The sequence below is a fragment of the Haematobia irritans genome, chromosome 3 (assembly GCF_050003625.1).
Source record: "Haematobia irritans isolate KBUSLIRL chromosome 3, ASM5000362v1, whole genome shotgun sequence".
Lineage (NCBI taxonomy): Eukaryota > Metazoa > Arthropoda > Insecta > Diptera > Muscidae > Haematobia > Haematobia irritans.
In genome coordinates, this window is record NC_134399.1 from 89,130,688 (window position 1) to 89,148,676 (window position 17,989).

Sequence of the window (17,989 nt, forward strand, 5' to 3'; positions counted from 1 at the left end):
CGCTACACCTATTTTTGGTACTAAAATACCTCTTGATTTCAAATTTTAGGTAAATCAGATTGATAATACGGTTTCTAGACGCCCAAGAAATAAAATCGGGAGATCGGTCTATATGGGGGCTGTACTAAAACATGGACCGATACACCGCATTTTCGACACACCAATTTATGGTCCTACAATGCATCTAGATTTTCAATTTCAGGCAAATCGGATAGTAAATACAGTTTCTAGAAGCCGAAGTAGTAAAATCGGGAGATCGGTCTATTTGGGGCTATACCCAAAGATGGACCGATACGCCCCATTTTAGCCACACCTATTTGTAGTCCTAGAATACCTCTACATTTCAAATTTCATGCAATTCGGATAGAAAAAACAAGAAAATCCCGAAAGGACGCCCAAGAAGCAAACTCGGGAGATCGGTCTATATGGGGGCTATATCAAAACATGGACCGATAGGCACCATTTGCGGTACACCTTTTTATGGTCCTAAAATACCTCTAGATTTCCAATGTCAGGCAAATTGGACAAAAACTACGTTTTTTTAAGCCCAAGACCCCAAATCGGGAGGTCGGTTTATATGGGGACTATATGAAAACTTGGACAGATATAGCCCATCTTCGAACTTGACCAACAACGATATAATTGGACATTTCTAACTTGAGATATAATTTGTTTAGTAGAAAGAGAGCGAAAAACTACAAATAACGGGATATCTCAAAAACTGTTCCATAATTTTTTTTTTTAATTTTTTTCGAATTCAGCAGATCAAAATAGATGGATTCAGAATTTCACCACTACCAATACATTAGACCAACATTTCGATGTGTCACAAATGGAATAACAACGTTAATGTACTCCCATCCTATGGAGGGTATAAAAAACGAGAAGAATAAAATAAAAAATATTTTATGCGTTCCATCCCAGCAAAAAGTTATTCCACAAACATTTCTTTTAAAGCACATCCCGGAATCCCCATCGATTTCTTTTCACTTCCGATGCAGTCCTTTGGGAGAAGTCCACAAACATTTCTTTTAAAACGCATCTCGGGATCCCCCATCGTTTTTTTTCCTATTCCGACGCAGTCCTTTTGGACAAGTATTATTTTAAGTGAAAATTTAAGTTATGGAAAATTACAATTCACAAAAGCTTTTAGAATATCAATAAAAAAAAAGTAAACAAATATTAAAAATAAAATTAAAAATGTCATCCCCGCTGGGTTTTAACCTGTGACGTTTCACTAACATGAAAGTTCTTTTGAGAAGGTTTGGAAAATTACGATAATTTTTTAACCGCTGGTGAGATTTGAATCTGTGTTCTTTATTTTTTCATTCATACTAACAAAGAACATTTCGAGAAGTTGTTAGAATGTTATGCATTGTTGTCATATTACGACCAAATCACAAACATTTGAATTGACGTTTCATGTTCAATGGCATTTTAGCTGAGTGTGCTAAGGCGTTTTGTTGTGGTGCCAACAAGCTTCTCTAAGTGGTTTCATTGCAATGTGGAACGCCGTTCGGACTCGGCTATAAAAAGGAGGTCCCTTATCATTGAGCCTAACATGGAATCGGGCAGCACTCAGTGATAAGAGAGAAGTTCACCAATGTGGTATCACAATGGACTGAATAGTCTAAGTGAGCCTGATACATCGGGCTGCCACCTAACCTATGGTGCCAACAAACCCAGGTTCAACCCCCGGTCGGAGAGAAAAAGTTCAGGTTGAAAGAATTAAATAATAAGAAAATAAAAGTTTAATAAAAAAATATTGATAAAAATAAAAAGTGAAATGGTGGATTTTTTTTCGTTTTTTTAAATTCATTCATTCAAATGAACTTCCAAGGAACAACTTCTAAAGCAATGCATAGAATCCGAAAACGAATTATATCCGTTCTATGACAAGCCAATGTAAAATTCATTGGAGATGGTCCAAGTTTGCACTACTTCCGGATCGCAAGTTGGGAATGCAAACTACTTTTTTGGAAGCTCTTTTTTTTGCTGGGATGGTGGTGGGTATTTAACATTCGGCCCAGTCGAACTTTTGGCCGTATATGGTTATTTGTTTTTGTTTTCTTAAATTTTGAGAGTTATATATGTCCCAAAATTGTAATCCGTTTCCATCAACAACAATTTTGAGTACATAAAAATATATTGAAAAAAAATCTAGGAATTTAACTATATTTATAGTTTTGTTGTGTGTTCACAAAATAGCAATTGTCAATTAATTGTTCTTCAAACTTGTATATTTTTTGAATAAATTGCCAGATATTTGGTAGCAAATTTTCGATTATGATCCTTTGACTCAATTGCAATTCTAACAATTTTTTTTATAAGTCCACTAATTAAATAGCAATTATAAATTATGTCACGAACAACAAAACCTAATAAATTTATATGGCTGAATGAATAGATTCTACTTTCTGTCTGTATAGCTAAATAAATTAGGCACTTTTGTAAATAAATGAAGTAATAATGGTGAGCAAAGTCCATTTAGGAACTGTTGGTATAATATCTCTCATTGGCTATTATCGGTGAAACTATTTTTAATTTAGTTTATCAGTCGAAAGTGACTTATACCGCGATTATTTCCACTATATGTAAATAATTTAATATTAAAAATATAAATGAGGTATAGGTAATTTAATAAGCAAATGTTGTAGATTATGAAATGAAAAATTGAATTTTTCTTTATATTAGATTGTGTTCCAAAATTCTATGAGAACAATGAGATTAGTCAATATTGTGGGTTATAGCTCCAGACTGTTGTGATAGTTTAGGTTTCGGTGACAATCCGTTATATTTTAGCCTCCTTTACACTCAGAAAAAAAATTTACTTGAATTCAAAGATTTGCTAGCTTTAAATCTAGACTCTATAAACGATTATATTATAACAGATACTTCAAAGAAAATATGTTTACTTAAATTCAAAAAAAAAAAAAAACAAGTATATACGGCCGTAAGTTCGGCCAGGCCGAATCTTATGTACCCTCCACCATGGATTGCGTAGGAACTTCTACTAAAGGCTGTCATCCACAATCGAATTACTTGGGTTGCGATAACACTTGCCGATGGCAAGGTATCGTAAAACTTTTTAACACTGTCTTCTAAATTGTAAGTTAGTCCATAAGGGGTATATATTAAACAAAAAAAAAAGGCCGATTAAATAAGTATATAATTCAGTTTGACAAAATTTTCTATAGAAATAAAATTTTGACAACATTTTCTATAGAAATAAAAACTTGACAAAATTTTCTATAGAAATAAAATGTTGACAAAATTTTCTATGGAAGTAAAATGTTGACAAAATTTTCTATAGCAATAAAATTTTGACAAAATTTTCTATAGAAATAAAATGTTGACAAAATTTTCTATAGAAATAAAATGTTGACAAAATGTTCTATAGAAATAAAATGTTGACAAAATTTTCTACAGAAATAATTTTTTTACAAAATTTTCTATAGAAATAAAATTTTGACAAAATTTTCTATGGAAATAAAATGTTGACAAACATTGCTATAGAAATAAACTTTTTACAAAACTTTCTATAGAAATGAAATTTTGACAAAACTTTCTATAGTAGTAAAATTTGACAATTTTTACATGGTTGTTAGAGGCCATATACTAACGAAATGTACCAAATTTCAACCGCATCGGATGACTTTTGCTCCTCCAAGAGGCTCCGGAGGTCAAATCTGGGGATCGGTTTATATGGGAGCTATATATAATTATGGACCGATACGGACCAATTTTTGCATGGTTGTTAGAGACCATATACTAACACCACGTACTAAATTTCAATTGGATCGGATGAATTTTGCTCATCCAAGAGGCTCCAGAGTTCAAATCTGGGGATAGGTTTATATGGGAGCTATATATAATTATGGACCGATATGGACCAATTTTTGCATGCTTGTTAGAGACCGTATACTAACATCAGGTACCCAATTTCAAACGGATCGGATGAAGTTTGCTCCTCCAAGAGGCTCCGGAGGTCAAATCTGGGGATCGGTTTATATGGGAGCTATATATATTTATGGACCGATATGGACCAATTTTTGCATGGTTGTTAGAGACCGTATACTAACATCAGGTACCAAATTTCAACCGGATCGGATGAATTTTGCCCCTCCAAGAGGCTCCGGAGGTCAAATCTGGGGATCGGTTTATATGGGGGCTATATATAATTATGGACCGATATGGACCAATTTTTGCATGGTTGTTAGAGACCGTATACTTAGACCACGTACCAAATTTCAACCGGATCGGATGAATTTTGCTGCTCCGGAAGGCTCCGCAGGACAAATTTGGGGATCGGTTTATATGGGGGCTATACGTAAACGTGGGCCGATATGGCCCATTTTCAATACCATCCGACCTACATCAATAACAACTACTTGTGCCAAGTTTCAAGTCGATAGCTAGTTTCGTTCGGAAGTTAGCGTGATTTCCACAGACGGACGGACAGCCGGACAGACGGACGGACGGACGGACATGCTTAGATCGACTCAGAATTTCACCACGACCCAGAATATGTATACTTTATGGGGTCTTAGAGCAATATTTCGATGTGTTACAAACGGAATGACAAAGTTAATATACCCCCATCCTATGGTGGAGGGTATAAAAAAAAACTGTAAATAAAAGATGTAAAAAACAACTAAGTATTAGCATGTTTTTAAGCTTTGCGTTTACGTTTAAGTCAATGTTTCAATATCTTAGTTAAGTTAAAGATTATTTCCCTAAATCAAAAACGCCTTTCTTTACTTTTCGGGAAATGGGACAAAAATATCAAAGAATCGTGTGCCAAACTTAAAGAAAACAATTCTTTAAGCAAATGTTATGAACTTTCTGGTAACTATCCAAGTATATATATTCTGGGCGCTGGTACAGTTCTGAGTCAATGTAGCCATGTCATTTGTGTAAAGACAAAATTTTTAAATCTAGATAGTTCCGTAGAAAATCTAGAAGTCTTTATATCAAAGAAGCAGCAGTTCACCAATGTGGTATCACAATGGACTGAATAGTCTAAGTGAGCCTGATACATCGGGCTGCCACCTAACCTAACCTAACCTAAAGAAGCAGCATCTTTGGCTTTGGAAATCAATGCCAGAATTGTGAAGGGAAGGCCAAAATCATAAACCCCACCAAATATACCACGTTGAGAATGGAGAGGTTGGATTTTCCGAGCTGATGCTTAGTACTAAGTTCGTTTCTGCGAAAAACGAATATCTTCATCTATCTCCGTAAATAGGGTCTCAAACGCAGGGATGTTAACTTATTTATGCGAAATAATATACCAGCCTATTTTTTCGTGCGAAAAATCCAGGGTTGTTTAAATATGTGTTTAAAAATGCGCAAAACAAAGATTTCGCATTTATTCCGCGCTAACATTTTTTATATGGAGTATAACAGTTTTTCGCGCGAAAACGTGATCTTAGTACTAGGCTTGAAGATGGAACAACTTTGCTTGTTGATCATCAACATGGTTAAGCCCTTATCGGTCCTTTGTAACTAATGACTTTAAATTAAAGCTTAGAAAGTAACAGCCACCCAAAATACAGAGCGATTCAAAATAATATATCTTATTGAAAAACTCTTCACTTTCACTTGGTTTGGAAAATTTTTAGTTTTACTCACTCACAATGTCATAAAATCATAAAAATTGAATATAATCTGCCATTAAATTATAAATCAATAAAAATTTACTCATTCAAAATAATATTTATTCAAAATCACAGCTTTAAGAAATAGTATTATGTCAATGTCAACCTGTTTCCTCCGAACTATTGCTACATGCTTGTAATGAATTGCTTTTGTAAGAAATATTTATTTGCCTTCCAGGTAATGGCTTGTTTTTTTTTTTGCTTCCTAACCACAAGTATGTTAACTTTGTTTGCACTAATCAATATTGTAATATTGAAGAAAAAATAATCTTTATTTTTTATATTTTTTGTTTCTCTCTTCACTTGCAGTTCGAACACACGACTACGATTATCCAGAATCGGAAATGGATGATCGTGAAAGTTTATATTTCGATACAATATCGCTGGCTGATTCTGAAGCTGCTGCTGCAGCAGCAGCTCATCGCAAATCATTATCCCAATCACGTAATACCATCTACTATTCGGCGGCAGATTTAGCTGGAGATGAGACACCAGCCAAACGAACGAATAGTATGCGTTTGGAGAATGGTCATAGGATTCGTTCAACATGGAATCCCACCTACCGTCATTCATCGCCTTTAGAAAATTATATGCCAACAACAACGTCAATGATGACCACATCCAATTCCAATGGTACCAATGTAACAACGGGGGCTGGCGGTGGTGGCAATGGTGCAGATTGTACAGATGCTGTTCTAGCTGCTCAGGTAATGGCCCTACAGAATGGTCGATCGAATTACACAGCTGGTGCTGGTGCCGGTGAGACAGCACTTCATATGGCCAACGATATGGAGGTCTCTAGACGTCTCTTACAGAATAGTGCACAGAGTAGTAGAGATAAGAAATTGCCAATTACATACTCCCAGTGGAAATTTAGGGTAAACATTTAAATTCCCTTTTCTTATTATCACAAAATACCTAAAAACACTCGGTTTTTTTTCGAAACAAAAGAAGTAAAAAACAAAAACGAATATCTAACTATTCTTGCTCTTTTGATCATCTTTACTCACAATATCTCTCTCACACTATTTCCCTCTCTGTCATATATACACACACGTAAATAATGCTATTGCTAAATTTTTTGGAACATTTTATTATCTTTTTCCGGTCTTGATACAAAATTTGCACACCAAATTATTTTTCTTGCTCTCACTCTCTTGATACTCACATTGGTTTTATTGATTGGCTATCATTTCTCTCTAATGTCATTTTCATTTCCTCCTAGCCTTGATTGGTTATGTCTCACCGTTTATTTAAAAATATCATTTTTAATTTCAGTTTGTACGTTCTTTAATTCTGTTTATGAAATTGCAATCTTTGTGATAATTTCTAATAATTTTCTCTCTAATTTTTATTTCTTTTTTTCTTGCTCTTGTGTGTGTGTGTAAAATGTGTGTGCTAAAATCCAAGTACTCGTATCCTAACTCACACTCACATTCACCTTGTTTAAATGAAAACGCTTGCGGGAACGGGTAATGGCAATTTTTTCTTGTTTTTTTTTTTAATTTTTAAAATATATAAATATTTTATTTAGAATGAAGTTGGTTTTATTTTTTTCGAAATTTACTTGTAAAGTTATGAGAATGAACGTATTGATGAAATCGTTACTGCTTTAGTGCATGAGACATTTTAAGTTTGTAGAGGTTATACAAAATAAAAAAATGTTTAAGCACCCACATATATATATATATATATATATATATATATATATATATATATATATATATATATATATATATATATATATATATATATATATATATATATATATATATATATATATATATATATATATATATATATATATATATATATATATATATATATATATATATATATATATATATATATATATATATATATATATATATATATATATATATATATATATATATATATATATATATATATATATATATATATATATATATATATATATATATATATATATATATATATATATATATATATATATATATATATATATATATATATATATATATATATATATATATATATATATATATATATATATATATATATATATATATATATATATATATATATATATAAAGGGTGATTCTTTTGAGGTTAGGATTTTCATGCATTAGTATTTGACAGATCACGTGGGATTTCAGACATGGTGTCAAAGAGAAAGATGCTCAGTATGCTTTGACATTTCATCATGAATAGACTTACTAACGAGCAACGCTTGCAAATCATTGAATTTTATTACCAAAATCAGTGTTCGGTTCGAAATGTGTTTCGCGCTTTACGTCCGATTTATGGTCTACATAATCGACCAAGTGAGCAAACAATTAATGCGATTGTGACCAAGTTTCGCACTCAGTTTACTTTATTGGACATTAAACCAACCACACCAATGCGTACAGTGCGTACAGAAGAGAATATTGCGTCTGTTTCTGAGAGTGTTGCTGAAGACCGTGAAATGTCGATTCGTCGCCGTTCGCAGCAATTGGGTTTGTGTTATTCGACCACATGGAAGATTTTACGCAAAGATCTTGGTGTAAAACCGTATAAAATACAGCTCGTGCAAGAACTGAAGCCGAACGATCTGCCACAACGTCGAATTTTCAGTGAATGGGCCCTAGAAAAGTTGGCAGAAAATCCGCTTTTTAATCGACAAATTTTGTTCAGCAATGAGGCTCATTTCTGGTTGAATGGCTACGTAAATAAGCAAAATTGCCGCATTTGGAGTGAAGAGCAACCAGAAGCCGTTCAAGAACTGCCCATGCATCCCGAAAAATGCACTGTTTGATGATATTTATTTAACTTACAACCTATTTTATTGTTTCCAAGTACACTAAAAAAAACTATTGACTTGAGGCCAAAGATTTCTTGACTCTAAAATACAAATGATAATTTTGCTTAGCATACACAGAGAAGAAGTTAACTGTTTTATAGCAAGAATGAACTACCTCCACAAAGCGTCGTTAAAACCAGGATAATTTATTGCCTGGCCATAGCAAAATACCGGGGAACTGGGAAGCGGATAAGTTAGCAAGGCTAAGAACTACCTTCCATATTCCAGGGGAACTAGAAACTGTTGGTATGCCTCAGGCTACCTGGAAGCTCTTACTGCGTGAAAAGGTTGTTATGATGTCAAATGTTCGATGGGAGAATTGCAATGGTTGTAACGACACCAAGCAAATATGGGCCCATTCAAACTAAAACCGCACACTAGATATGCTAGTGTTCTCAAGACGTTAGATATTACTCCTGATATCTGCTATAACGGGTCGCTGCCTGATAGGCGATTTTGCAAAAACTATTGACGAGAAGTATAATGACTACTGTACGCTGTCATGATGCGGAGGAAATGGAACACCTCTTGATTGAGTGTCCTGCATTTTGTGTAAGGCGTAAGCGAATTTTAGGGGCATATAGCTTTAGACTAATGGCGGACCTAAAAAATCGTCGCCAAAAAGTAGTGAAAATGTGCTTTTTGAATACGGAAGTGATGAAAAATTGGCACAGAAGCGATGAATTTAACATGGGACGGATGTCCAGCATTTCTACAGCCGTTGCACTGCGTTAGCTTCACTTCTAAAGGTGTGATCCTAATTGAGTCTTTTGGTACATCCAATTAAAAGAAATGTGATATTTTGCACAAAAAAATTTAAATTTTTTATGATTTTTAATGCATTCTATCCTTTGTTCGAAACTTTTGACCCCAAATATTTCCAAAAATTCGCAATTGTTATAGAATGGATTTAGCATTTTTTTTGACAAATTTTAAATAATGAATTAAAAGAACTTCCTTAGTAGCTAAAATAAATAACATCTTTGGAGGACATTTTTTGAAAGTGCTTTTAAAATTGTTCCCTTAGAAGTACTTCCAATTTTTTTTCTGGGTTGTGATGTGCTAAAAAACATAGGATTTGAAGAAGTGACTAACGATTTTGCCTTATCACAATGGGCTGAATAGTCTAAATGAGACTGAAACTTAATCGGGCTGCCACTGCCGAATGCCCTTTTGTAAAGAATAAAATCATTGGCGCCAAATCATGACCATTTTAACCATACGAATAGAAGTTCATTCTTACTATTTTTGGGAATATTACGAAATTTTTCTTCTGCTTTGGTTCATAATGAACTTACTTACAATTAAAGTTTAAAATCCTATATACAAAATAAAAGAAAAATTCATTCAGATTTACTTCTGTTTAGTGGGAAAATAGCAAAAAAATAATTTTGCTTAGAAAAAAAAAACTTGTACCCTAAAAATAAGTTCTGCCCATCACGTGCCCTCATGTGAAAATTTTCCCAAATGAGTACTTCGTAAATTCAGGTAGAAGTAGTTAGGTATAGAGTATCTGAAACTCGGCTCAGCTCGACATTAGCTTTTACTTACTACTTTTTGTTCGTCATTCAATAAGATGTTGGTGACACATGACTGCCTTTCGAATTGATGGGCCTTCATGAATCATTTTATTATGGGCACCAAAGTTGCAGGCTTTTCTCTTTCTTAGCAAATATGGGTGTAGTTGCTACAAATATTTTAACGCATTCCGCCAAAAACAAAACGGAAAACCTGTTTTTATCAATATTAAGGTGTAGGAGACATATATGCTAAAGAGATTACAGCTCTCAAAAATAATAAAGCAATACTTTTATTAGGCCACTAAAGAATAATGTAATTTGAAGAATAAATTTATAAAATGTAATGTCGAAATTTATAAACCAAGATGCTCCCTCCGTTTATAGCACATCGAAATATTAGTCTCAGACCCCATAAAAGATATTCTTGGTCGTGGTGAGTCTGGGTTCTGTGTCGTATCCAACGATGTTTATCCGCTCGTCTGTTGAAATAACTCTTTCGAACGAAGCAAACTATAGGCTTGAATCTTGTTATTGATGTAAGTAAAATGGTATTGCAAATGGGCTATATTAGAACACCTTTAGGTATTGCCCACATAAAACGATCTCCTCATTTGAGTTCTATAGCCCCCTCGATGAGAAAAATTCATCATATCCGGATGAAATTTGGTACGTGATGTAGTTTGAAGACTTCGAACTACATAGTCTTGCACTGAAAAAAAAGCATGCCCGGTTCCAAAGATTTTGTCTTTACTTTAAAAAATTTGGTATTGATTCCGAGCTAAAGAAGCGGAGAATACAATTATCTTTTAAATTTAGGTTTTGTGTACTTGGCTCTAGGAAGCAAATTTTAATTTTTCGCTTTCTCACCTTTTTTTCTTCATATGCTATCAAAGTCCTTTAAAAACGAGTTAATGACAACTTTATTCTCCAAATTAAGACTTGACTTCCAGTAGAAATTATGCAATATTTCAAGTAAAAAACTTCTTTAAAATAAAGTTTTGAAAAACATGTCCTATATTTGAACGATTTTTTGCTTTGTAGTCAAGATGCAAAAAGACAACAAATTTAAAGACAATTTTATTAAATTTAAAAAATTTTTCTGAATTAATAAAGTCAAGTTGACCTTAGCCCAAACATTTTTTCTTTCATGTTATGATACCCATGTTTAAGTCAAATCACTTAATTATAAGGACAATAAGACTTCATTGAAAAGTTTATCGACTTTTGGGCAAGGAAAAAACTTTATATTAGGGAAATGCGTCTTCTATGCTAAGCAAAATTTGCATTCGTGTTTTGAAGACATGAAATCTTTGACCTCACGCCAATATTTTTTTCAGTGTGGGTATAACAAGAATATACAGCCGAAAATTTTGGCCATGCCAAATTACAAATTTGCTATAGAAATAAAATGTTGACAAAATTTTCTATGGAAATAACATTTTGACAAAATTTTCTATAGAAATAAAATTTTGAAAAAATTTTCTATAGAAATTCAATTTTGACAAACTTTTCTATAGAAATAAAATTTTGACAAAATTTTCTATAGAAATAAAATTTTAACAAAAATAAGATTTTGCAAAATTTTCTACAGAAATAAAATTTTGACAAAATTTTCTATAGTAATACCATTTTGACAAAATTTTCTATAGAAATAAAATTTTGGTAGATTATTTTTGGGGATATGGACCAATTTTTGTGTGATTGGAAGTCCGTTTATCTGATGGCTAAATAACAGGGTGGCTGATAAGTCCCCGGTCTAACAAAGAAAAACACATTTTTTTGTCAAAATTCGTTTTTATTATTCAACATAGTTCCCTTCAAGAGCGATACAACGATTATACCATTTTGGTAGTACTCCTTCGGTTTTGCCTCAAAATAGGCCTCAGTTTCGGCGATCAACTCTTCATTGCAGCTAAATTATTTCGCTGCGAGCATCCTTTTGAGGTCTGAGGACAAGAAAAAGTCGCTGGGGGCCAGATCTGGAGAATACGGTGGGTGGGGAAGCAATTCGAAGCCCAATTCATGAATTTTTGCCATCGTTTTCAATGACTTGTGGCACGGTGCGTTGTCTTGGTGGAACAACACTTTTTTCTTCTTCATATGGGGCTGTTTTGCCGCGATTTCGACTTCCAAACGCCATATAATAGTCTCTGTTGATGGGTTTTCCCTTCTCAAGATAATCGATAAAAATTATTCCATGCGCATCCCAAAAAACAGAGGCCATTGCTTTGGTAGAAGTCCACTCAGCCGACTGTCGATTGAACTCAGGAGTGTAGTGATGGAGCCATGTTTCATCCATTGTTACATATCGACGGAAAAATTCGGGTACATTAAGAGTTAACAGCTGCAGACACCGTTCAGAATAATCAACACGTTGTTGTTTTTGGTCAAATGTGAGCTCGCGCGGCACCCATTTTGCACAGAGCTTCCGCATATCCAAATATTGATGAATGATATGACCAACACGTTCCTTTGATATCTTTAAGGCCTCTGCTATCTCGATCAACTTCATTTTATGGTCATTCAAAATCATTTTGTGGATTTTTTTGATGTTTTCGTCGGTAACCACCTCTTGCGGGCGTCCACTGCGTTCACCGTCCTCCGTGCTCAGTTCACCACGCTTGAATTTTGCATACCAATCAATTATTGTTGATTTCCCTGGGGCAGAGTCCGGAAACTCATTATCAAGCCAAGTTTTTGCTTCCACCGTATTTTTCCCCTTCAGAAAACAGTATTTTATCAAAACACGAAATTCATTTTTTTCGATTTTTTTCACAATAACAAAAGTTGCTTCACAAACGACGCTCTATCTCACAAACTAATTGATTTACAGACGTCAAATTTTGACACGAATCATTTGAAGGTTGGTACTATATGAAAATAATATGCATTTAATACTAGCGACGCCATCTATGTGTAAAACCGGGGACATATCGCCAACCTGTTATAACTACAGACCGATATGGACCTAGTTTGGCATGGTTCTTAGCGGACATATACAAGCACAATGTGCCAAATTTCAACTGAATCGGGTGAAATTTGCCCCTCCAAGAGGCTCTAAAACCCAATCTGGGGATCGGTTTATATGGGGGATATATATGACTATATGTTATATAAATGAACCGATTTTGGCATGTTTCTTAAAGACCATATACTAACACCACGTACCAAATTGCAACCGGATCGGATAAATTTTGCTTCTCCAAAAGGCTCCGGAGGTCTAATCTGGGGACCGGTTTATATGGGGGCTATATAGAATTATGAACCAATGTGGACCAATTTTTGCATGGTTATTAGAGACCATACACTAACACCACGTACCAAGTTTCATTCGGATCGAATGTATTTTGCTCCTCCAAGAGGGTCCGGAGGTCAAATCTGGGGATCGGTTTATATGGGGCTATATAATTATGAACCGATATAAAGCAATTTTTGCATGATTGTTAGAGACCATATACATACACCACGTACCAAATTTCAACCGGATCGGAAGAATTTTGCTCCTCCAAGAGGATCCGGAGGTCAAATATGGTGATCGGTTTATATGGGGGCTATATATAATTATCAACCGATATGGACCATTTTTTGCATGGTTGTTAGAGACCATATACTAACCCCAAATACCAAGTTTCAATCGGATCGAATGAATTTTGCTCCTCCAAAAGGCTCAGGAGAAATGAAATGTTGGATAAGCCCATGTTAAATTCATCGATTTTGCACCACATCTAAACAGAACATTTGCACTACTTTTTGGCGATGATTTTTGGAGGGATGTAAAATTCATTGCTTCTCAACCAAATATGCACAACCTCCGGAGCCAAAAAGAAAATGTTCATTGCTTTTGTAGCAACCCTTTTCTTGCTGGGACCTTGACTGATACAGTTTATCTTTGAACTTGATATGCTTGTAGACCTCGAACGAATCTATAACAAATTGTAGAACTGTAGCTTCATTATTGAAGAATCTAGCGTGATGACAACAGACTCGGACGTATTTTACAAATGACATATCATGACATACATATGCAGATATTCCTTCCATATATTTCGATTTATCCATAGACTAATCACATATTTTCAAGCAATATTCCTACATTTTTTAAATTTTATTTTGAAAATGCAAAGTATCTCTCTCGCTTTGTGTCCTTTGTTACTTAAAATTTGAAAGAGATTATGTTAACATTTTATTTCAATTAGTTGTATCGTATTGACATCTCTTCTCACTATAAGTCTCATAGTATGGGAGAGCTATAAACATATAAGAGACTATATGATTTCAGAGATCTTGCTCTCACATATGATCCACTGAGTCAAAATGTGCCGGTAGATGAGAGCGTCTATGTTTACTTATTTTATGTCAGTCTTTTGTGTATCATCTGGTCTAGGGCATAAAATGGCCTTAGCATTGATTCAGTACTGTTGTCCATTCTGCATACACCACTTCAGAAGATAGAAAGTGCCAAAAAAACGTGAATAAAATTTCGGATTGTTTTTATTTTGTGATTTTTTATTTTGCATATAAAAAGAATGTTCATAAATTAAAGACCAGGCAGAAACATTGACGTAAAAATTAGCTTGTGCAAAATTTTGAAAAGAAATACACAAATGTATCATTTTGGCAATAGTGGCTGACAATATAATATGGGAAATGCTTTAAGGGTATTTTCAGATTTAGATAATATAGAAGGCGATCCAGAAGTAAGAAAAGTGTTTTTTGTAGTTCTTTAGTAGTGTAATAGCTTAAATGTTGGAAAATACTTTTAATCTTTAGATAAATATTTTGCTTCATTAGTTTAGTACAGCATTAGGCTGATCAACAATTGCACCTACAATTTGCTCATACATTGTGCTTTGAGTTAATCAAAAATCATCATCAACAAAATTAATACATTCTTTAAGTAATATAATAGACATAGATTTATTACTACACTACGTATTTTCCTTTGAAAAGATTTAAAAGAAGATTTAAATTTTAATAATTTTTTTGGTATTTTCCTTCTCTAGACAAGACGACGTTTTCAAGATGGTGTCCGTGGAGTGGATTATGTTTTGGCCTTCAATGGTGCCGATCACAAATTGGATAACATTAAAAAAAGAGAAACTTTTGAAGCCAATTTGGAACGTGAAGGTTTACATTTGGAAAGGGATAACACACAGAGAATACATTTCATAAAGATCCATGCTCCCAAAGAAGTATTGCATCGTTATGCGGAAATACTTAAAATTAGGCTGCCAATGAAAAAGGTACGAGTATTCGGAAACTAACTAGGATCTTATGTGCCTGATTGATGATCATTGCAATTTTAGATTCCTGGTCAAGATCAAATCTATGATGATGACTATGAGATCAGCGATAGTGTTCGAAGATGTTGTGGTAATATTTTCAAATCAATACAATTAAATCCTGAGAAATTTCCACCTAAACCAAAACGTATTCATTTTGAATTTCAACGAAACTATGAGCATTTGTAAGTATAATTTGAAATAGTTACCATAGAAATAAGTAAATACGGTGTTAGGTTCGTTCTTGAGCATGTGTTACTTTAAAATACCGCATGCCGATAGAAAACATATAGATATTTCTAATAGAAGAGTAATACACTGTAAATAATAAATAAAAATCATGTCCGGTTCTAGAGATTTCGTCTTTACACTACTGATTTTAGTATTGATTCCGAGCCAAAGAAGCGGAGAATTGAAGTAAAACTCAATGCTCTTTTAAATTTGAGGTTTGTGTACTTTATTGTAGGAAAACAATTTTAATTTATTCGTTTCTTCAGCTATTTTCTTAATGTGCTACCAAAGCCATTAAAAAACATGTTAGCGACAACTTAAATTTCCAAATTCTGATACGAAGTAGAAACTATGTCATGTTTCAAGTAAAAAACAAGTATATAAAGCAGTAAATTCGGCCGGGCCGAATTTTAAATACCCACCACCATGAATCAAGTATAATAGTTTACTATGAAAACTCTTCGTCGTAGTGGGTTACTTGATAATATATAGAATTGTAGGGGGTTTCATGACAAATCTTCTCCCAAACGAGCCAGCTCCCGAAGACAAACTTTAAAGATTCTACCTATGAAGGCCAGATAAGATTCTGGATTTATGACAACCAATTTTGTTTGAGTTTTTGGAGAAAATATAAACATATCGTGTATATGTTGAAATTACGCATTGACTTAAAATCTTAAATCTGTAGATTTTCCGCATTTATTTAAATACGATGAGTAAAATCTGGAACTTTTACTTTCAGTTTGAAGCAATTTTCATGATCAGTGCGCCTGCTATACCCTGAAAGAAGTGTTTTCTTTTTTGAGAAACGTAATTTTAGACAAGCAAAGTTTTCTTTTGACACAAATTTTAGAGACAATCGTTGAATAAACGAAAACACTTTATAAGAAAAAGAAATTTCGTTTGTCTAAAATTTTATTATAGATTACTAATTTCCAGCAAATCGGATAAAAACTACGGATTCTAGAAGCCCAAGAAATAAAGCCAGGAGATCGGTGTATATGGGGGCTATACCAAAACATGAACCGATAGGAACCATTTGCTACTCACATATTTGTGATCTTAAAATACCTCCAGATTTTCAATTTCAAACGAATCGGCCAGAAAATATAGTCTCTAGACGCCCAAGAAGTAAAAATCGAGAGATCAGTCTATATGGGGGTTATACCAAAAAATGGACCGATATACCTCAATTTCGGCACTCTTATTTGTGGTCGAAAAATCCCTCTAGATTTCGAATTTCAGGCAAATCATGTAATAAATACAGTTTATTGTAGCTCAAGAATTTCAGGCAAAACGGATGTTAAATATAGTTTCTAGAAGCCCAAGAAGCAAAATGGGAGATCGGTCTATATGGGGGCTATACCAAAAAATGGACCGATGGGCACCATTTTCGGCACACCTTTTTATGGTCCTCAAATACCTCTAGATTTCCAATTTCAGGCAAATCGGATGGTAAATATAGTTTCTAGAAGCCCAAGAAGCTAAATTGGGAAATCAGTCTCTATGGGGGCTATATCAAAACATGGACCGGTGAGCACCATTTTCGGCACACCTTTTTATGGTCCTCAAATACCTCTAGATTTCCAATTTCGGGCAAATCGGATGGTAAATATAGTTTCTAGAAGCCCTAAAAGCAAAATCGGGATATCGGTCTATATGGGGGCTATACAAAAACATGGACAGATGAGAACCATTTTCAGCACACCTTTTTATGGTCCTCAAATACCTCTACATTTTCAATTTCAGGCAAATTAGATAAAAACTACGGTTTTTATAGGCCCAAGACTCCAAATCGGGAGGTTGGTTTATATGGGGGCTATATCAAAACATGGACCTATGCGGACCATTTTCGACACACCTCTTTATGGTCCCAAAATACCTTTCGATTTTCAATTTCATACAAATCGGATAGAAAATACTGTTTCTAGAGGCGTAAGAAGCAAAATCGGGAGATCGGTCTATATGGGGGCTATACTAAAACATGGACCGATACGGACCATTTTCGACACACCTCTTTATGGTCCCAAAATACCTTTAGATTTCCAATTTCAGGCAAATCTGGTAAAAACTACGGTTTTTATAGGCCCAAGACCCCAAATCGGGAGGACGGTTTATATGGGGACTATATCAAAACTTGGACCGATATAGCCCATCTTCGAACTTGACCTGCCTGCAAACAAAAAACTAATCTGTGCCAAATTTTGGGACGATAGTGCCATTATTGAAGGCTGTAGCGTGATTACAACAGACAGACAGACAGACAGACGGACAGACGGACATGCTTATATCGTCTTAGAATTTCTCCCTGATCAAGAATATATATACTTTATATAGTCGGAAATCGATATTTCCATGTGTTACAAACGGAATGACAAACTTATTATACCCCCGTCACCATTTTATGGTGGTGGGTATAAAAAACGTCTTTAAAATAAAGTGTAGAAAAACATATCCTATTTTTAAACACTT

The 17,989-nt window shown here is 34.1% G+C and overlaps 1 protein-coding gene across 6 annotated transcripts in view; it reads left to right on the top strand.

Annotated features, from left to right (window-relative positions):
* LOC142228381 (anoctamin-1) overlaps positions 1-17,989 on the top strand; it is a 64,723-nt gene that overhangs the window by 33,172 nt on the left and 13,562 nt on the right. For 4 of the 6 annotated variants that reach the window (XM_075298794.1, XM_075298795.1, XM_075298792.1 and 1 more), the window contains exons 3-5: positions 5,970-6,538; positions 15,008-15,247; positions 15,311-15,471. In XM_075298794.1, coding sequence (XP_075154909.1) covers positions 6,005-6,538; positions 15,008-15,247; positions 15,311-15,471 — 935 coding nt within the window. In that variant the 5' untranslated portion in view covers positions 5,970-6,004. Of the gene's footprint in view, positions 1-5,969; positions 6,539-14,416; positions 14,702-15,007; positions 15,248-15,310; positions 15,472-17,989 lie in introns of those variants that run through there. The other 2 variants (XM_075298796.1, XM_075298797.1) reach the window with 2 other exon arrangements.